The sequence below is a fragment of the Oryzias melastigma genome, linkage group LG23, assembly GCF_002922805.2.
Source record: "Oryzias melastigma strain HK-1 linkage group LG23, ASM292280v2, whole genome shotgun sequence".
In the NCBI taxonomy this organism is placed as follows: domain Eukaryota; kingdom Metazoa; phylum Chordata; class Actinopteri; order Beloniformes; family Adrianichthyidae; genus Oryzias; species Oryzias melastigma.
In genome coordinates this window covers 7,568,894-7,589,259 of record NC_050534.1, presented here as the reverse complement: position 1 = coordinate 7,589,259, position 20,366 = coordinate 7,568,894, and the positions used below count along the sequence as shown (strand labels likewise).

Here is a 20,366-nt window from a genome sequence, read left to right as displayed (position 1 = left end):
GAATGGCCGTTAAACACATCAACGGCGTGTTTGTACGATTTAAAACCCAAACTCTACAGGCACGCGCCGGGTTTCTCCATTTTTTTAGCCGAAGCATCGCTCGTTGGCTAGCTCCCTTCAAAGAACCGTTTAGCAGGCCGTTCTTTTCAAGGCTTTTTTGGCTAGCTGGCTTTTAATTCAGCTAGCAAAAACTATTCAAGCTAGGAGGTAGGTGCCTTGTTTTATATTTCTGGCTATTTTTGTTTCCCATTTATTGTCTACAACCACTTTCTGGAAATCTAATTTAAAGTTTGCATTCATTCAGTTGTGAGTTTAGTGAAATTGTTTAATAAAAGGCAATGTTTTTGTTGGACGCCATTCGCCCCGTTAAAGGGGAGTAGGCTAGCTAGTTAGCTCGTTGGCTAATGTTATTGTTAGCATCTCGGCTACTTTAATGAGTGAAAAAGCTGCCCTCGAACAAATGGAGAAGTCTCAACTTCTCGATGTTAAAGTGGTGAATGTCGCGCCTCCAACTCCTTAAATGTCTCGTCTCATTGAGGAAACGGAATGGTTTCCACGGTTCATTTTATTAAATGGCTTTTTATTCATTGTTTTGAAGCAGGAAGACCGTTAAGAATGCATATTTCTTTGCTCTGTTAGCTAGCCGTGATGCTAAAAATTGAACAAATGCTTAGTTTTGACCACTTTCTTGTGTTTTCTTGTCTCCAAATAGCATAAAATTTGTAAAAACATATATGTTTTTCTTGATTTTTATTTGTGAATTATACATTATGTATGTAGTCTTTTAATTAGGCAAAAATATTCCCTACGTTTTAAATGAAATCTAACATTTCCTGCTTTTTTTATGTCAAATTTGGTTGTTGGAAATAAAAATGCATTATATGCACGCCAACAAACACATTGTTTTAGCTCGTGCTATCCTTATACAAAAATATAGGTGATAAATGTTAATATGTCATATTTTAACATGTCACTGATAAGCATATCTTGAACAAAAAATGTCTGATATGTAACAGTTTGTGGCTAAAAGTGGATTTTTTCTTCTTCTTAAGGTATAAAAAAGATAAATGTGTACTAGTTCAGCTTTATGATCTGTTAAACGTTGTTTTTAAAATTATTTTTTGTACATACAAAGGTAATCAGGCAATACTGTGTTACATTTATTGTTTTGCTTTTTAAATTAAAGTGCACAAAAAAGAAAATTGACTTAAAATGACTTAAAATGGTAAAAAGTGACAATAATTATGACACACAAAACGAAACGTTTAATACAAAAAAAATGGACAAAAATTTTTAAGTTAAAGTTGCTTTCGTGGTTTCGTGGTTTTAATGACTGTTAAAGAACATTTTAATATCTGGTTTTATTTAGATTTCTTTCCTTTAAATTCTACATGTACTTTTACAATATTTCCTATTACTTTATTTCACGTTGTTTTTCTTTTATGAACATATGCATTTTTATTTTTTTCAACCTTTCCTCACAAAAAATCTCATGGCAAACCACCAACTAAATATTTTAGAAAAAGGAGAAACTATCATCTTTTAACAATATGCAGTCAAAGAGTCTTAAATAAGAGTTAAATAAATACATAGAAACGTATTTTAACATATTTCTGGATCCTGTATTGATGAACACACAGCTTATATTCTGATAATCGTAAATGTTTTTTAGATCAATAGAGTTAAATTGAACTATTTCCTGTGGCAGATGTCACTGAATCACTGGTTGAAAAACACGACTTCATCCACTATTATGAAAAGTAATAGTTCAAGTTGGCAATTTGATTAAAACACTTTTTGTCACTACAGTTTTATTGTAGTTTCTGTTCTTAAACTTTTAACTTAATTAGCAAAGGTTGTGTGTTGACTTTTATTTTGAAATGTTGTTTGAATTAAGATAATCCAATATTGTCATGAGATAAAAAACAATATTTTCCCATTTTTTTGTTTGTTTTTGAGACTTTTTTGTTCATTTTTGGATGAGTTTGAGACTTTTTCATTGTTAGGCGTCGAGTGGTGAGAAAGCGTTTTTAAATTTGGATCATATTTTGATGGAAAAGGTTGACTTCTTTGCAAGCATCAAAACATTACAAAAACAAAAATCTATAGACTTATTGAACCTCCTTGCTAACCGTTTCTCCTTTCTCGTGGCTCCACAGCAACACGGAGCGTCAGGATGAAGAAGAAAGCTCGGCAGCACCGGGTGGCCGTGCCTCAGAGACCGCCGTCTCCCATCAAGCCCTCGCCCAACAAGCAGATCCTGACGTACGAGCAGGCGCAGCGCTTGGTGGAGTTCGAGATGGACGGCCGCATCCACCGCCTCAGCATCTACGACAAGCTGCAGGTGGTGTGCGACGACGACCCGGTCGTCCGGGAGATGGTGGAGTGCCTCAACAACAAGGAGAACGCCGACAAGCCGCAGCAGCCGGTCCTCCTTCGGTCGGTGCGGCTAAAAAACAACAAGGAGAAAAAGAACGCCGCCCTCGGCATTTTGGGGAACGACGAAGACGGCGGGCAGCCGACGGGCGTTCATCCTGGCCCCAAGCTTCCCGAACCCAAATTCCGCACCGTGGAATATAATCTCCCCGCCGTTCCTAAGCGACCCTCGTCTTATTTTAAATTCATCGAGAAGACGGATGAAGAGCTAGATGAGGACACGGAGTACGATATGGACGAGGAAGACTACGCCTGGCTGGATTTAGTCAACGAGAGGCGCCGCAGCGAAGGCTTTAGCCAGGTGTCGCACAACGTTTTCGAGTTCCTCATCGACCGCTTCGAGAAAGAACTCCACCTGGAGAGTCTGGACCAGGCCAGCGAAAAGCAAGCGCCCGTCGACGAGGACGCCGTCTGCAGCATCTGCATGGACGAGGAGTGCCACAACAGCAACGCCATCCTCTTCTGCGACATGTGCAACGTTGCAGTGCACCAGGAATGCTACGGCGTGCCGTACATCCCCGAGGGCCAGTGGCACTGCCGGCACTGCCTCCAGTCGCCCACGCAGCCCGCCGGCTGCATCCTCTGCCCCAACAAGGGCGGCGCGGTGAAGAAGACCGACGACGAGCGCTGGGGCCACGTGGTGTGCGCCCTGTGGGTCCCCGAGGTCGGCTTCTCTAACACCACCTTCATCGAGCCCATCGACGGCGTCAGTCAAATCCCGCCGGCCCGCTGGAAGCTGACGTGCTACATCTGCAAGGAGAAGGGCGTGGGCGCCTGCATCCAGTGCCACAAAGCCAACTGCTACACCGCCTTCCACGTCACCTGCGCCCAGAAGGCTGGCCTCTTCATGAAGATGGAGCCCATCCAGGAGGTTACCGACACGGGGGAGGCCACCTTCTCCGTCAAGAAGACGGCCTACTGCGGAGCGCACACGCCCAACGGCTGCGTGAGGAGGCCGCTGTCCATTTACCACGAATCCAAACCCAAAAACGGGCTCTGTAAGAAGCTGGACAAAGGGAGGGGGGACGAGAAGGGGCAGCAGAAAGGAAAACAGAAGAAAAAGAGCAAGGGCAAGAAGCCCGAGCCCGAAGAGGAAGTGGAAGCAGTGATTCCCGCCGTGGTTCCTACATTCCCAGCACACAGGTATTCCCACAGGCTCAGAGGGAATGTTTTATTTTCTGGAATATTCAAACGGATTAAGACCTTTTATTTCAATTTGTTCATGGTTCATCAACTCACAACTCAAGACAAGAAACCCTGAAAGCCAGATGTAATGATGAAATCTGAATCATTCCAAAGGATTTCTGTGTAATCTCTGTTCAGATCTGGACTGAGTAGCCCCTCCCCCTTCACATCTCAAACAGGAAGTATGTGCTGCTTCCAGGAAGCCAGAAACCCTTAGACTTCTATACAGTCATAAACAGCTATAACTCACTCATTCTATTCGTCAGAATAACCATTCTTGCTCTGATGCCTTTTGAACACGTTCTTGATAATTATTTAATTATGCAAACTATTGAAGTTATAAACTGACCAATCACATGCCTCAATAAAAGTATGTGGTGTCAGGTCGAACGTTTGAAGCGTTTGACAGATTCTCCTGAGCCTGCTTTCAAATGATAAAGGTGTGGACTTTCAGCAAGCTAAAGTGGTTGCCATAGAAACGAGGATGACTTCTTAGATTGACTCAGGACAAAAACAACACATCCTCACTCCCAACTCATATTTGGGTGTATAGTTCAGGGTTTGACATTTTGGGTGTTACCAACTCGTCGGTTTTTGATGTGCTGGCTAAGGATGTAACGATTCTTGGGCAAAAAAACACATTCAAACTCGTCAATATGTTTATTAGCACTCCTCTAACACCACGGAGCAAAAAAACAAAACGGTGCCCAAATGTTGCTCCAAGTTGTTTTGTTTTCATGATTCTCCGGGTGTCACATTAAACCAGCACCCCAACTTCCTACTGGTTCCGCGTCCCAAGGGTTGGGAACCCTTGATGTACATCACAAAACAATGAGTGGTTGGGGACACAAAATGTCAAAAAGTGACACAGTGGGGGCCTGAACCAAAGTGACACAGTGGGGGCCTGAACCACACATCCATATATGAGAAGTTGGGAGTGAGAATTTGTAGAAAAATCCCTGCTGACAGTCTGCTTTAACATGGCGACTTCTTCTCTTTTTTCCTCATAAAGCTGCATTTATGATGTGTTTCCTTTAGGTTACAAACCATCCTGAACCAGGTCTCCATCCAGAAGAAGAAAGCCTTCGTGGAGCTGGTCTTGAACTACTGGACGCTGAAAAGACAATCCAGGAACGGGATGCCGCTCATCAGGCGCCTCCAGACCAGCATGCAGTCCCAGAAGAACTCACAGCCGGTTCGTTTGCCTACTATTTCCTCATTCACCAGGGAGGCCAACTGGGCTGCCACGATGAGTCGATGACTAATCGACTATTAAAATACTCGACGACTAATGTAATAGTCGATTAGTCGTTACTTTATATTATATGGAGACAGAGTGTAGTAAAGTTGAAAGTGTATGATGGCATTCTGCTTTTTGGACTATTTTGGCATTTCTTAAAGTTTTTTTAGGGTATTTTGGAGTTTAGCTAATATTTCAGCTACATACTAGCTATTTTGGCTAATTTAGGCTTTTTTTTTCAGTTTTTTTTTTTTTTTGCATTTTGGCTTTTAGCTAATATTTTAGCTAGCTATTAGCTTCAGCGATTTCAGCTATCAACTTCAGTGTTTTCAGCTATCAATTTCAGCATCTTCATCCATTATCATTAGCATCTTCAGCTATCAGCATTAGCATCTTCAGTGGCCAAATTCAGCTTACAGCATTCACACTAGCATTATCGCAGGTAATGCTATATATCTAGTTTTTAGTTAGTTTAAAGCTAATGATTGTTAAGATGTGTGTTTTACATCCAGTTTGCGCATGATCTGATTAGTCGACTAATCGGAAAAAATAATTGGTGATTAGTCGTTTATTAAAGTAATCGTTTGTGGCAGCACTAGAGGCCAATCGCTTAAAAGTTTCCTTTTCCTGCAGAGGCAGAACGAGGAGGAAAGCAGGTCATTGAAGGAGCAGCTGAAGGAGTGGCACCGCCTCCGACACGACCTGGAGAGAGCTCGCCTGCTGCTGGAGCTGATCCGTAAGAGGGAGAAGCTAAAGAGGGAAGAGGTGAGGAGCAGCCATTAAAGACTTTTCACCGATCACAGCAGCAGCTCCACTCAACGTACGATCTGTGTTTGCTTCAGATCAAACTGCAGGAGTCTCTGCTGGAGATGCAGCTGACGCCGTTCAGCATTCTGCTCCGAGTCCTCCTGGACCAGCTGCAGGCCAAAGACCAGGCCCGGATCTTTGCCCAGCCTGTCGACGTTAATGAGGTGATCTGCAGAAAACACATCATTATTGGACTATTATTGAAATAAACTGTCAATAAAACTGAAATAGATTCAATGTTTCTAATGAGAAAATATCCCCTCAAAGGATAAAATTTGGATTTTTGCTGCCCTTATTAATAAACTCTCCGAGAAATAGAAATCATGCATCTAGTAGGTGAAGATAAAGTTGTTGTTTACACCACATTTAGGGAATTCCTGTGAAGATGAAGGACGTTCTAGTCAGAGAAAACCCCCATGAAGGATCCAGACATGATATGAAGCTGAAAGAGATGCAGATCCTCCACTTAGCTGTTTTTGTGGAGTTTCTGAGACGAGTCTCTTTAATCCAGGAGGTTAAGTGTCCTAATCCAGCAGCAGAATCCTCTAACTCTTGTTTTGGGAGTGCTCAGACCCCCGTCATTATTTTCAGATGAGTGTTTTCCCTCTACAGTACTCATGACGTGACTTCAGTCTGCAGGTTGTGTTCAAGTCTTTAAGAGCAACAATTATGACGAGTTTTGATGAAGGTCAAAACAGCCAAGTCCGAGTGAAAAGTATAGTGTTCTCTCGTTTATCGCGGGAGTTACGTCCTAAAGATAACCTGCAGGAGGTGAAATTCCTGAAGATTACTGATGTTTTAAGGCAAATACGCGTTTGCCGCCTCTCTTGTGACGCAAGTCAAATTACACTCGATGCCCCGGCCGCGGAGCAACCGCCAACGCTTGTCTGGACGTCATTTGTTGCCACGTCATGGAAAACGTGGATGATGTTGAGTGTGTAGTTTGGGTTTATATGTTTGGAGCGCTCTACAGAGACGGCGGCATACAAGACGCTGTGTCTGGGTTCACCAGATCATTCAGACCCTGGCAGTACGGTTAATTTCACTATTTACTGCTGGAGCTGCACCTGGATGCTTTCGTCTGTGGCCCAGTTTGAAAGTGGATCCTATATTTGTGTTTTTGGTGTTTTTTATTTTTTTATTTACTCTTTCTTTTTTATGAGTCAACACTTTGTTCGTCTCAGTCACTCAGAACCTTGAATAGATTCTTAATTTCTGAGTTAAAAGTTTGACCTCCCCGTTGGGCGTATTTTTCATGAGGTTCTAGCATGTCTGAGAGGTTCTAGATCTGATCCTACAGAACCCACTGGAGCGTTTCTGAAGTCGACCTCTGTTCGCAGGTGCCGGACTACCTGGACCACATCAAGAACCCGATGGATTTCTCCACCATGCGGCAGCGCATCGATGCCCAGTGCTACAACAACCTCGAGCAGTTCGAGGCCGACTTCAACCTCATCGTCAATAACTGCCTCAAGTACAACTCCAAGGACACGTATTTCTACCGAGCCGCAATCCGGCTCAGAGATCAGGGCGGGGTCTTGCTCAGAAAGGCCAGACGGGACGTGGAGAAGATCGGCTTCGACACGGAGAGCGGCGTGCACCTGACGGAAGCTCCCGAAGTCAAAGCCTCGCCCTCGTTTTCTTGGGAAGACGGTAAGAGACGGAAACAGGAGCAGCTTTTATTCTGAAAGTGCTCCTCTCATCCTTGGTTTCTTCCACAGTGGACCGGTTGCTGGTTCCCGCCAACCGCGAGCATCTGCCCCTGGAGGAGCAGCTGCAGCAGCTGCTGGAGAAGTTCGACCTCACCTGCGCCATGAAGTCCAGCCCGTCGCGCAGCAAGCGCCTCAAGCTTCTCAAGAAGACCATCAACGACGTGCGCAACGAAATAAGCCTGAAGAAAGTGGTGCCGTCGAGTCATCACTGCTCCTCTGCAGCGCCGACCTCGTCAGCTCCCACGCTTCCAGAACAAGAAAAACCCAAAGACGAGAAGCCCAAGTCCAACGGGCATTTTGCAGATGATGAAGGTGTGTCTAAACGTTTCTGGATTTTAAGATTTTGTGCTAGACCAGTTTCCTTCACAATAAGAGCTTATGAAGTGAAATAAATGCAAACCTTTAATTCTGTTCTGGTCACATGACCCACAAACATGAAAAAAAATTCAATCAAATGACTCTGAATCAAATTGGGCCCAATAAAACCTGACTGCTATTAAGTGTCCTAGAAAACGGCTTTTGTTTTTTTTTTTTTGTTTTTATTTTGGCAAAAAATAATCACCACTAAAAAAGCAGTAGGAACGATAAAGATCAAAGTTTACTTGTTTCCTCTCCACAGCAGACAAGTCCCTCCCTCCTAAACTGGAGCCGTCAGATGCGGCGCCCCCACTCATCCACTCGGATTCAGACCCGGGACCCCCCACCCTCAAACCAGTGGATGCCGCCCCGAACCGCGAGAACAAGGCTCACAGCAAGCGCCCCAAGCTGGACGCAGAGTTACCGGACCTGCTGTCCTTTCCTCCGCGCCTCAACGGCCACTCCCACGGCGGGCTGGCGGTGCTGGACGCAGACGTGAGCGTGATCGCCACGTCCACGCTGGCCGAGCCCACGGGCACGGTCAACCGGCGGACTTCTGTTCTCTTCCGGAAGTCCAAAACCGCCACCCCCCAGGTTTCCTCCAAGAGCGGAGGGGAGGATTCGGACAGGCTGGACGGGAAAGACAACGATCGGGAAGAGGACGACGGCGAGCCTCTGAGCTCCAAATCCATCCTGTCGGTGGTCATTCCGCGGCTGGAGACGCTGCTGCACAGCAAGAAGAGGAAACGCAGCGACAGCAGAGACGACGACGAGGACGGGCGGGCTGAGAACGAGGAGGAAACCAAGACTCCCGTCAAGAAGCTCGACAGTGGTAAGATCCGCTCTCATGCACCGTTCAGCTTTTTAAACGTGGTCATCGTCACAAGTTTGTCACACAAGTGAAGGAATTTGGTGTTTCTCACACCAGCAATTGTGCAAACATGAATGTTTAAACCTGCTTAACTGCAGAGAAAAAGCTTTTCAGAAAAATGGCTTTTAATTTGATTTTTGTTAACATTTAATCAATAAAAATACAGATTTTTGCAAAGGTTTAAAGCTTTTCTACGTCAGTCACCCTGAACAGTTTGATGCTAATCAGTGAGTGTCCTTGAAAAATCAAATGTCTTTTTAACTAGTTTGATAACTTGACTGTAGTGAAAACCAAACAAGTGAACCCTGGTGTGGTTCACTGCAGTCACACAACACAGACACTTCAGTTAAATGGAATCATTGTTTTAGAAAATGCAAAGTTGATGAATCAAAAAACATTTCTTGTATTTATTTAAGACTAAATTCGTTTTTTAAATAAATTTTGATGGACAAGAAAAACAAAAATCTTTTCATAAAATTCCACTTTCGTTCAGTTTATAATCACTTGTAAAAAATTGTTTTTATGAGAAATAAAAAAACTATTTTAAGATTTGGAAATCTGTTAAATCTAAATCAAATTGAACTGTTAGTGAATCTGAATCAAACTATAACACATGAATCATATTCCAACTGTAACAGTGAATCTGAATCTTAAAAACTTAACAAGTGAATGAGATTCAAACTGAACCACTAAATTTGAATCAAGCTGAAGTTCTGAATTTGAATCAAATTGACCAATTAATTTTTTACTTCAACCGAACCAATGAATAAAACTGAACCATTGCTGCCACAAACAATTATTTTAATAGTTGACTAATCACAGATTATTTTTTCAGATTAGTCGACTAATCGGGTCATTCGCAAAGTGGATCTAAAGCACACATCTTAACAATCATTAGCTTTAAACTAACTAAAAAACTAGATATATAACATTACCTGTGATAATGCTGGTGTGAATGCTGTAAGCTGAATTTGGCCACTAAAGATGCTGAAATTGACAGCTAAAAATGCTAAAGCTGATAGCCAAAAATTGCTGAAGCTGACAGCTAAAAACACTGAAGCGGATAGCTGAAATCGCTGAAGGTCATAGCTAAAAACGCTGAAGCTGATAGCTGAAAACACTAAAGGTGACAGCTGAAAACGCTAAAGGTGACAGCTGAAAACGCTGAAGCTGATAGCTGAAAACACTAAAGGTGACAGCTGAGAACGCTGAAGCTGACAGCTGAAAACGCTGAAGCTGACAGCTGAAAACGCTGAAGCTGACAGCTGAAAACGCTGAAGCTGAAAACGCTGAAGCTGACAGCTAAAAACGCTGAAGCTGAAAATGCTGAAGCTGATAGCTAAAAACGCTGAAGCTGACAGCTAAAACACTGAAGTTGATAGCTAAAAACATTGAAGCTGACAGCTGAAAACGCTGAAGCTGACAGCTAAAACACTGAAGTTGATAGCTAAAAACGCTGAAGCTGACAGCTGAAATCACTGAAGCTGACAGCTGAAAACACTGAAACTGTTAGCTAGCTAAAATGTTAGTTAAATGCCAAATTAGCCTAAAAAAGCCTAAATTACCAAAAAAACAGCTAGCATGCAGCTGAAATATTAGCTAAAATACAAAACAGCCTAAAAAAATGAAAAAAGCATAAATCAGCCAAAATAGTTAGCATGTAGCTGAAATATTAGCTAAACTCCTAAATAGCCTAAAAAAACTTAATAAATGCCAAAATAGTCCAAAAAGCTAGCAGAATGCCATTAAAACTTTCAACTTTGCTACACTCAGACTCTATATAATTTAAAGCAACGACTAATCGACTATTAAATTAGTTGTCGACAATTTTAATAGTTGATTAGTTGACTAATCTGAACCAAAGAATCAAACTGAACCAAAATCTTGGCATTGAAACGCTTCAAATGAAAGAACTGGAAGTGATGTTTTGAGAGCAACGTATGGAACAAATTTATTTCTAACGCTTGAGTCAAGAGAATTCTAGAAACTGAGGTGAAGGTGCTGCGTTTGGGCCGTAGCACCACCAATCAAATACCCCCAGCAGCAGAGGAACCTGTGCAGGTGGTTCAGTCGTTCCTCCACTGCAGCGTGTTGCATTTCTCCACCCATCTGTGTGAAGGCTGCCAGGCTTCCTCAGTGCAAACGCTCTTCATGTGAGACAGATCTCTAAAAATGGAAGCTAAACCTTTAATAATTGTACAAGTCAAATCTCCAACTTTAAAAGCTCAAACTGAAATCAGCAGAGAGGAAGTGGGAGAAGACAGACGTGCTTTCAGATCAGAGACACGGGGAGTTCACATCTCCGAGCTTCCTCCTCACCAGCCGTAGACGAGCAGTGAGGTACCATCTGCTATTTTCTGCTTTTTGCTTCTCTCTGTCGTGTAAACCTTTGAAAAGTCGCCACATCCTCCACCCAGCCGGCTTTTCTCCTCTTGTTCTGCGGCTGTTTGAACGTTTGAGTAACACAAACCCCTCCACGCTGTGTTCAGGTTGGGTCTGTGCTCATTTCCTGCTGAACGTCGGGTGGAGATGGTTCGTTTCACAAATGAACAGTCACTCTCTGAAGGAGAAAAAAACAACAACTTTTGTTCGCTTGTAATTCTTTTTCTCAAGTTTTTTTTCTCAGGGTTTGAGATGTTTTGTGGATTGAATTTCAAAAAAGTAAATTAACAAAAACGTTTTTTTAAACAGTCATTAAAAGTCTACACACTGAAGATAACTCTCAGAATATACCAGATTCTTCTCCATACCTCATATCACTTTCTGTTTATTTTATTATAAAAACACATTTCACACAGCTATTGATAGAAACTGGACAAATCTGGAACTGAAAAAAGGTTAAATATTTGCATCAAAAACATCTGCTTTTTTTATTAAAACACTTGTAATGACATTAAAGGAAAAGTAAAAAAAGTAAAGATCAATTCTTTGTTTCATTTCATTTTCTTTACACAATTGTCTTTTTTCATAGTTTTCACTTCCTGATGTAGTTTAACTTAAATCCTTGCTAATAATAAAAATATTAATCGATTTTCTTCTTGTATTTCCCACATTAAGAATAATAATAATAAAAGTTCTGCTACAAATAACAGACTTCCTTCTATCTAGTGGATCTTTTTCTGTCTTTGTATCCATTGAACAGAGGATCAGTTCAGTCTTTTATTTTGAAAGACTGTTTAGCTAAAGATGCTTCCTTCCTGCTCTCTCAGGTCTGTCCAGAGCGCTTGTGGAGAAGGAGAAAAGGCCGGAGCTGAACAGCCGATCCGTGGAGCCGCGCAGACGCTGCGCCTCCGAGTCCTCCATCTCCTCATGCAACAGCCTGCTGGGAAGGTAAAGCGGCGCCGCGTCCAAACCGCTCCTTACTCCACACGAGGGCAGCCCATGTTCTGACCCGTTCATTCCTCCTCCAGCACCATTCCCAGTCTTCCCAAATGCGGGAAGGGCAAACCCGCTCTGGTCCGTAGGCACACGGTGGACGATAAGAGCGAACTCATCGCCTGCATCGAAACGGGGAACTTTGCCAAAGCGGCGCGGATCGCAGCAGGTAACATCTGCACAGAAGGAAGCAAAAACTGAAGCATGTTTGGGTTTAAGGAATCACTAACTGTCATTTTAGGGTTAATAAAGTATCTACGTTCAGTTTAAACCGTATTTTTATACCTCTCAGTTAGCTTAAATAAGTTACTTAAAAGCAGTTTGTGTGACTTTTTTTTAGCTTCTTTTATTACATTTTTTAATATATGAAGCAAAACTTTTACAATTAACATAAATCTGTTAAAAAATTCACTTTTGAGTTGTCACATGTTTACTAAATATATATATATTATGTTTTATAACACAAGTGTGTATCTAAAATAAAAATGTTTAAACCACACCCAAAAAAATCAAAAACAAGTTAATGGTTTTCTACCTCGTCATCCGTTTCAAGATCCAAATTAGAATCTTTTTCTAAAGCTGCATTCACACTAAGCACGATTCCCACATTGAATATGCGTCTCTCACCTCAGCGGGTTGAGAGAATGGATGGAAGTTCAGAACAAAAATTGAATCTTCATTTCTAACCTCTGAGTCACGGACACAACACAAATTTTCTTTAAAAAAAAACATTGAACGCTTGGAACTTTTAAACACAAATTTTAAGGAAAAAAATTTCAAATTATGCTTTTAAAAAACAACTGAGGTCACATTTTGTAGCTGCATATTTTAAATGAGGTTTATATCGGAGTCAAAGTTGAATTAAATACCAAATTTTGTTGTGTAATTGATTTTGAACATCGAGATTCTGGGTGTAGAACGTATTATTTTAATTATATTTATGTGTTGAATGTGTTTCCATAATGCATTTTTTAGATTGGATAAAATGAATGATGATTTTTTATGAATTGTGTTGCTGTATATGTTTCTTCTCAAGGAAGAGCTGCTGTCTGCTAAGCACAGCTAATGGTGGTCCTATAAACAATAAACTGACAGTGTCACATGCTCAAAGCTGAGTCCCTGATTGGTTGACGCAGCGCTGGTCCCGACGCCCAATTCACGTCTTAAGACTTTAGGTTAAATAATAGAAACCTGACACCCGCCGAACAGATCACGTTCGGTGTGAATCCAGCATAAGTCATCAAATTCATCAAAATACCTCCGTGCGTACGTCACATTCATTGTTTATTTGTGAGTCCACGTTCTGCTGTGGACGAACACAGAAACCCTAAAGAAAAACTCGAATTCTGTGGTTCCTTTTGCTCATTATGAGCTACTTCCGCACCACAAACGAGGACAGCGCCGCCTTTAGCAGCTTTAAAAGTGAAAGTACAAAGTTGTACATTGTAAATTTAAAGGACCTTGTCAGTTCTGTGTCATAACTCTTAATGGTGAACCAAAAATGTTAAAATTATAAACCTTTTTGAAGCCTTCCCTTCATAATACGAATGAAAACTATTACTGGCGATTCGGTCATTCATACTTCACTGAGAATAGCCGATGTTCTCACACACCCACACACACCCACAAGAAACATGGTTAGAAATAACCGCAGCTGCAGGCGAGGTCTTTGAGCGTTCTGGCTCTCCACCGCTGCTCAGAACCGGTCAGCAGCTGGCGCTTCCCTCCTCTGATTCCACCAATGAAAATCCTAGAACTACCTGAGAAATGTCCGCCTTTCACTGTCTTGTTTCCAAAGCCTGCGCTGTTTCTGCTCCGGTTTGTCCGACCGCTCATAACCTGTCTGGTGTTGTTCCCCGCTTCCATAGAGGTTGGCAACAGCAATATTTGGATGCCTGCTAGTGCTGCAACCGTTGCATTGGAACCCCTAAAGCTAGTTTGGGCCAAATGTAGTGGATACCCCTCCTACCCCGCCCTGGTGAGTGTGTGCTGCAGAGGAAACATGGTCATTCAAGTCTCATTTTCTTAGTTTCTCCACCAGGGGGCAGCATTTCACTGTAAATCAGCCAATGTGCCGTCTTGTTGTGTTCTGTGCATCTAACTGGTCTCTCCTGCCCTCCCCTGCTGCGAGTAGATTATCGACCCCCACATGCCTCGTGTTGGCTGTCAGCACAACGGGGTTTCCATCCCCACCCCCCCCATGGACGTGCTGCGCATCGGAGAGCAGATGCAGTACAAGGCCGAAGAGAAGCTCTACCTCGTCCTGTTCTTCGACAACAAGCGCAGCTGGTGAGTTCTGACACCCTAGCCCAGATTTATTATGCCCTCTCACTTCTTGACTGTGTGAGAGACCTGGACTGACCCCTCCCCCCTTAGAGTCCAAACAGGAAGTGGCTGCTGGTTTCAAGAAGATAAAATCCCATAGACTTTTATAAAGAAATAAACAGTTACTACTCAGTCATTCTATTGTTTTGAATAAAAATGCTTCATCTAAAACTTTGTTCTTGCAAATTCTCTCTTATCATGTTTTATTGCAAGTTATTCAAGTTATGAACTGACCAATCAGACGCCTCAATAAAAGTACATTGGAATCATTGGATTGGCAGAAAGTGGTTGTGTCCTGATTCTCCCCCTAACCCCTAACTACTGAAAAACTACATTGTGCAGGACTATATAGTTCCCTGGATTTTAAACGTTATTTGAACACGATGCTCACTACTTTTCTTTAGTTTTTCTAAACACCGGATATGATGTCACAGATTTCACAAAGTGAAAATCGAATATACAACATTTCACCACATTTATTTATGACTCCACTGTGTTCTGATGGTAAAAATGTGGATGATTTATTCAAATATTACATCTAAACATGTTTTTTTTTAATCTAAATTGTTCAACTGCAATGCATTGTGGTCTATATTTGCTAATCTAGTGAACATCGATGCACGCTAGTATTTCGCAAAGACTTCTGGGAAATTTCGAGTGCACTCGATTTGGAATCGGTAGATTCGGACAGCACTAGAAAATATAGTGATTAGGGAGGAATTCAGCCACAACCTTTATGGGGTGTGGACTTAAAACAATCTCACTCCCGATTGGTGGGAGTTGTTGCCATAGAAACATTGACTCAGACCAACTCGGACCAGTCAGTGCTTACTAGCGGTGCAACGGATCACAAAACTTTACGGTTCAGATCGCGTCAGGTTTTAGGGTTAAGGTTTAGATCACTAAAAAGGAAAACAACAAGATAAAAGTCTAAATTATTTTGTTCAAAAGCTTCAAAACATATATGAAGTACTTCAAAGCAAAAATATACTCTCACACACATCTGTCACATCAAAACATTTGCTTTTGAGGCCTATTCATAAACACAAAACATCTTTGAACCTTGAACATAAACAAAAATGTTAAAACATGTTTGATCTTTGAACAAAAAAGGCTAAAACATGTCATTTCTGATTACAATAGTTTTGAACATACCAAATCTATCGGAATACCCCCTAAAACGCCAATTTTGTTTTGCCCCTCCCCTAAATGTCCAAATTAAATCCTAAATAAAACAGTTAAAATCATTTTTTTTTTATTGTTTTATTAAAACTAAGTGCGGGAAAATTGAAAAATATATACATGACACATTAGCAATGCAGTTGTTTGTTCAATCAGCAGTTTGTTTCTGGTTCTCTTCAGGCAATGGCTTCCTAGATCCAAGATGGTTCCTCTGGGGATGGACAAAACCATCGACAAAATCAAGATGATGGAAGGACGCACATCCAGCATTCGGAAGGCCGTACAGATCGCCTTCAGCCGCGCCATGAACCACCTGAGCATCGTGCAGGACGAGCCCGTCAGTGACCTCAGCGACGTGGACTGACGACGCCCTCGGGAAGCTCCACCCTTTTCCTCGGCTCCTCCTCCAATGTAGAAGGAGTGCGTCTGAATCCCCTCCCCCCACAGCTCCGGGTCGGTCACTGTGTCCAGAAACGTTTTCACTCCAACAACTATTACTGTGACTTTTCATGATTTCAAAACAAAAAGTTGATTTTTTTGTGAGTTTTTCTCATTAAATCAGTCAGAGGTATCAAGAAGCCAACTATGAAGTATTTCGACTCATTTCAGTTCTTTTTAAAACAGATTCCTCCGAACCATGAACTATATTTTCAAGGCGGCTTCATTTCCATTTTTGTGTTTTTTTATTTTAATTTAAGCTGTAATGAATCTGTATAGTGGTGTGACACTAACTTATTTTGTAGTGTGGACATTTATGGGTACTTCAGTAGTATTTATACTTCTTGGCACAAACATGTGGTTTGCCTGTGCCGTGTGACCAAGAACAAAGAGGGAATCAATATTCAGCTTCCTTCATGGAAAGGAAATTCTGTGTTTTTGCTAAGTATGAAAGCTGCTTCTTCTTCTTTTTTTTTTTCTTTTATACGGTTTAAGTTATTGAAGTTTATATTATAACCTTTCCTTTTTTGGCATTAATCATTTGTATTAAGAATAGTCTTAGTATATTTTTGTCTATATATATTTATATGATTTGAATATTCAATGTGTGCATCTCAGTGGCATGCAGCCGAACAATGTGGAGGCGGAGCTTGTTCTGAAAAACCAAAAATAGTGCTACCCAGAAGTGTTTTTTTTTTTTGTTTATTGTCTGATTAATGTGAAATTGATCTAAAAAAATGAAAGAAATGCAAAAAAAAAACCTAAACATTAGTTTATTTTTATGTACAACATTTGACTGTTACCTAATTTTTCTGTAGTGGTAAAGAAATGTGCCTGCGTTAACTTATTGTAAAGTATTCACAGTACTTTATATACCACAAAAGAAATTAATGTGAGGAAGTGTCGCATTTTGTGCTGGATACTTGCCTTTTTTTTTTTTAAATATAACATTTTTTTAAATATTTTTTTTTGTAGATGTAGTCGTCAAGACATTTCTTTTTCTTTCTTTTCTTTTCATACGGTTGTCCATATTTTCTGGGTAGCATGGGGTAGGTTTTTGTATATTTCCTTTTGTACTTTAGTAAGTGGGAAGGGTTTTTAAAAGGGGTTACAAAAAATACCAGGACTGTTTTTTTTCTACCAAAATTTAAATAAAAATACAAATATAGATTATTTTTGTGGTTTCCTTTGACAAAATTAAACACATTTCAAAACAACATTACTATCATGTTTTGACATTTCCACCCACATTACATATCTCAAAAGTTTAAGAACGGATTTGTGCTGTTATTAAAGTTTTTAAGAGCTTAAAGTTGACCTGAAACTCATGGAAAAATAAACTTTTTTTGAGGTTTCAGGTGTATTATGAGCATTCATTTTAATCCATTCACGCATAAAAACCTGCACTCTGAGCCCCTCCCAACCCACAGAAACAAACGGGTCATCACATTATGATGTCACAAAGTGGGAACAGACCCTTCCAGGAAGAGTCTGCTCCACCAGCTCCGCCCCAGGCTAACACAAACTCTCCAATTTTCTCAGCTGAGCTAGCAGTGATCAGCAAAACGCTTTCATTTTACATTCACAATATACACATCCATCTTTGCAAAAATTCAGATGTTTATTTTCATGGATGGAAAAATGACACGCTGTTGATGTCATGAAATCGACGGCACCTACAAGGAGTGAAAGGCGGAGCCTCAGAGATTGAGGCGTCTTACTACCAGGTAGGAAAAAAGATCACGAAATTAAGTCATTTTTTTATAAATAATTCATTCTTTAGAGTGCCAAAGATAATATATTATTATCTTTATCGACATAGATTACTCTGAAAGGCTTTAAACAAACTTTTTAGCCTCACCGTAATTAAAATTAACCACCTTGTGAAAAGTCTAGTATTTAGCTCCAATAATTAAAACATCTTATATTTTAAAATATTTTAGCCAAACCCTGAAAAGTGAAAAACAAAAACATGAAATATGTTAAATTAATAAATAAAATTTAAAAAAAGAAAAAAAGCTTTTAAGCTAAGCTACTATTTCTAAATGTACTTTTACTCAAGCTAGTATATACTTAAAATAATTTTGTTAAAGCCACTATTAACTTTTACCAAAGCCAGTTTATTGTAAAACTAGTTTTGCCAAAGCTACTATTTTCTAATGGTACTTTTACTAAAGCTAGTTTATGCAAAACCTAGTTATGCTAAAGTTACTATTTTCTAAAGCTAGTTTATGCTAAAATTATTTTTGCTAAAGGTGCTATTTTCTAAAGGTACTTTTACTAAAGCTAGTTTATGCAAAACCTAGTTATATTAAAGTTACTATTTTCTAAAGCGACTTGAAAGCCAATTTATGCTAAAACCAGTTTTGCTAAAGCTACTATTTTCTAAAGCTATTCTTACTAAAGCTGGTTTATGCTAAATCTAGTTTTTCTAAAGCTCCTTTATTCTAAAGGTACTTTTACTAAAGCTAGTTTATGCTAAGACTAGTTTTGCTAATGCTACTTCTTTGTAAAACTACTCTTACTAAAACCGGTTTATGCTAAAACTAGTTTTTCTAAAGCTACTATTTTCTAACGGTACTTTTACTAAAGCTAGTTTATACTAAAATTAGTCTTGGTAAAGCTACTTCTTGCTAAAACTACTTTTAATGAAGCCAATTTATGCTAAAACCAGTTTTGCTAAAGCTACTATTTTCTAAAGGTACTTTTACTAAAGCTAGTTTTTGCAAAACCTAGTTATATTAAAGTTACTATTTTCTAAAGCGACTTGAAAGCTAGTTTATGCTAAAACCAGTTTTGCTGAAGCTACTTCTTGCTAAAACTACTTTTACAAAGGCCATGTTATGCCAAAACTAGTTTTGCTAAAGTTACTATTTTCTAAAGCTACTTTTAAAAAGTTAGTTTATGTTTTTGCTAAAGTTACAGTTTTTTAAAGCTACTTTAGTAATGCTAGTTTATGCTAAAACTAGTTTTCCTAAGGTTACGATTTTCTAAAGCTACTTATACTACTTTTACTTAAGTTAGTTTATATTTTTGCTAAAGCTAAGTTTTGCTAAAGCTATTTTTGCTTAAGCTAATTACCAAATCTGGTTAAGAATTTCCCCAAATGTCATTAAGCTCTGTTCTTTTCAAGTTTGTTTGATAAAACACCAATTACAAAAAAATAGTCATGATTATGAAAATGGCAACTTAAAGGTTTAAGATTTTGAATCACAAATTGCAGCAAAAAAAAAAAAAAAAACGTAAAAAGATTGCATTTCCCAGCCTTAATCTACATGGTTTCATTTTCCAAAAAGCTCTTTGAGAGGGACTTGAACTTTTGCTTACATTTGACTATGAACTGTCCAGAAAAAAAACACTGAAACCGTCAAACTTTTATTAGCAAGGATTGGACTTTGGAAAAATGCACTTTACTCACAACTTCCCCCCATAATACTATTTCATGGAGTGACTGGGTCATAACTATAAGTAGAAAATCTTTGTTTTTATCTGACCAGAATGATAAGGTTTTATTTTATTTTTATTTTTTTGTCTATGGATTGTTTCGTACAGATGGAATACTAGTATTGTATGAGTTAAGAGATTAGGGTTTCAAATATATGTATAATAGACGCCTGTTTTGTAAATGCCCACAGGGGGGCGCTGTTGCACCACAAAAACCCCTCCCCTCTGCTTCAGCCAGGATTTGAACAGACTCTATTTACCTGTGAACACCTGCACTGACCAGTGCTGCCTTTAGAGTTTGGATCTTTTTTTAACCGCTGTGTTCAAACGATGATTGCACAGATTAGAGGGAATGTCAATTAAAGCTAACTCAGATGGAAGACTTCAGGTTTGGTGGCTTTCTCTTTTCGAGAGTCCACCACTCCTGCTTCCACTTCCTCTCATTCAGAGTCCAGGCAGGAAGTGAAGAAGTTGGATTTATTTACATGCAAACCTTTCGATGAAAAGTTAGCAAACAGGCTATGTGTTGCTTCATTGATAAGCTAACCGTCTAAAGCGAGGCAAGTCTTGGATGTAAATTTGGCTCATATCTGTTTAAATATGCGCTCTGCTTAAGCCAATAGAGCCTCTGTTATCCCGAGCCCCTGACATTCAGAGAGGTAGAAGCGTTTTATGGGGATTAAATGAGCTCGTAATGGCGTTGTGATATAGACCGCCACCTTCAAGCCACTTTGAAAGACATCTCCCATCTTCATAAACAATTGCTGCTAATGGAGTCTCACAAACACTCGGCAGAAATCAGACTCCATCCCTCTCTCCGCCCGCTTGTCTGTCTGTCTCCGGCTGATACTAATTGTGTGGGGAGGTAAACACGGCAGTCAAGTGGAGAGGACGGTGAGTCAAGCGTGAATATCAATCTCCCCCCATCAGTGTCATCAGATGACTTTGGCTGAGTTGAGTTGGACTCATTAGGGTGGAGGAGCAGGGTGTTGAG

The 20,366-nt window shown here is 40.2% G+C and overlaps 1 protein-coding gene across 1 annotated transcript; it reads left to right on the top strand.

The window, feature by feature from the left end:
- Positions 1–67: 67 nt before the first annotated feature.
- LOC112153240 (bromodomain-containing protein 1) lies at positions 68–17,147 on the top strand. The gene is made up of 13 exons (XM_024283290.1): positions 68–207; positions 2,160–3,579; positions 4,660–4,816; positions 5,495–5,626; positions 5,704–5,832; positions 7,009–7,321; positions 7,390–7,692; positions 8,000–8,569; positions 11,818–11,938; positions 12,019–12,152; positions 13,852–13,961; positions 14,118–14,272; positions 15,671–17,147. The coding sequence occupies exons 2-13, from the start codon at positions 2,177–2,179 to the stop codon at positions 15,852–15,854; spliced, it is 3,711 nt and encodes a 1,236-aa protein (XP_024139058.1). The 5' UTR covers positions 68–207; positions 2,160–2,176; the 3' UTR covers positions 15,855–17,147.
- The last annotated feature ends 3,219 nt before the right edge of the window (positions 17,148–20,366 follow it).

Excerpts from the sequence above, each read along its gene's own strand:
- LOC112153240 (XM_024283290.1), top strand. The coding sequence starts at position 2,177 with ATGAAGAAGAAAGCTCGGCAGCACCGGGTGGCCGTGCCTCAGAGACCG. Across the intron at positions 5,627-5,703 it reads AGAAGCTAAAGAGGGAAGAG|ATCAAACTGCAGGAGTCTCT; the intron begins GTGAGGAGCAGC and ends TGTTTGCTTCAG. Across the intron at positions 12,153-13,851 it reads AGCGGCGCGGATCGCAGCAG|AGGTTGGCAACAGCAATATT; the intron begins GTAACATCTGCA and ends CCGCTTCCATAG.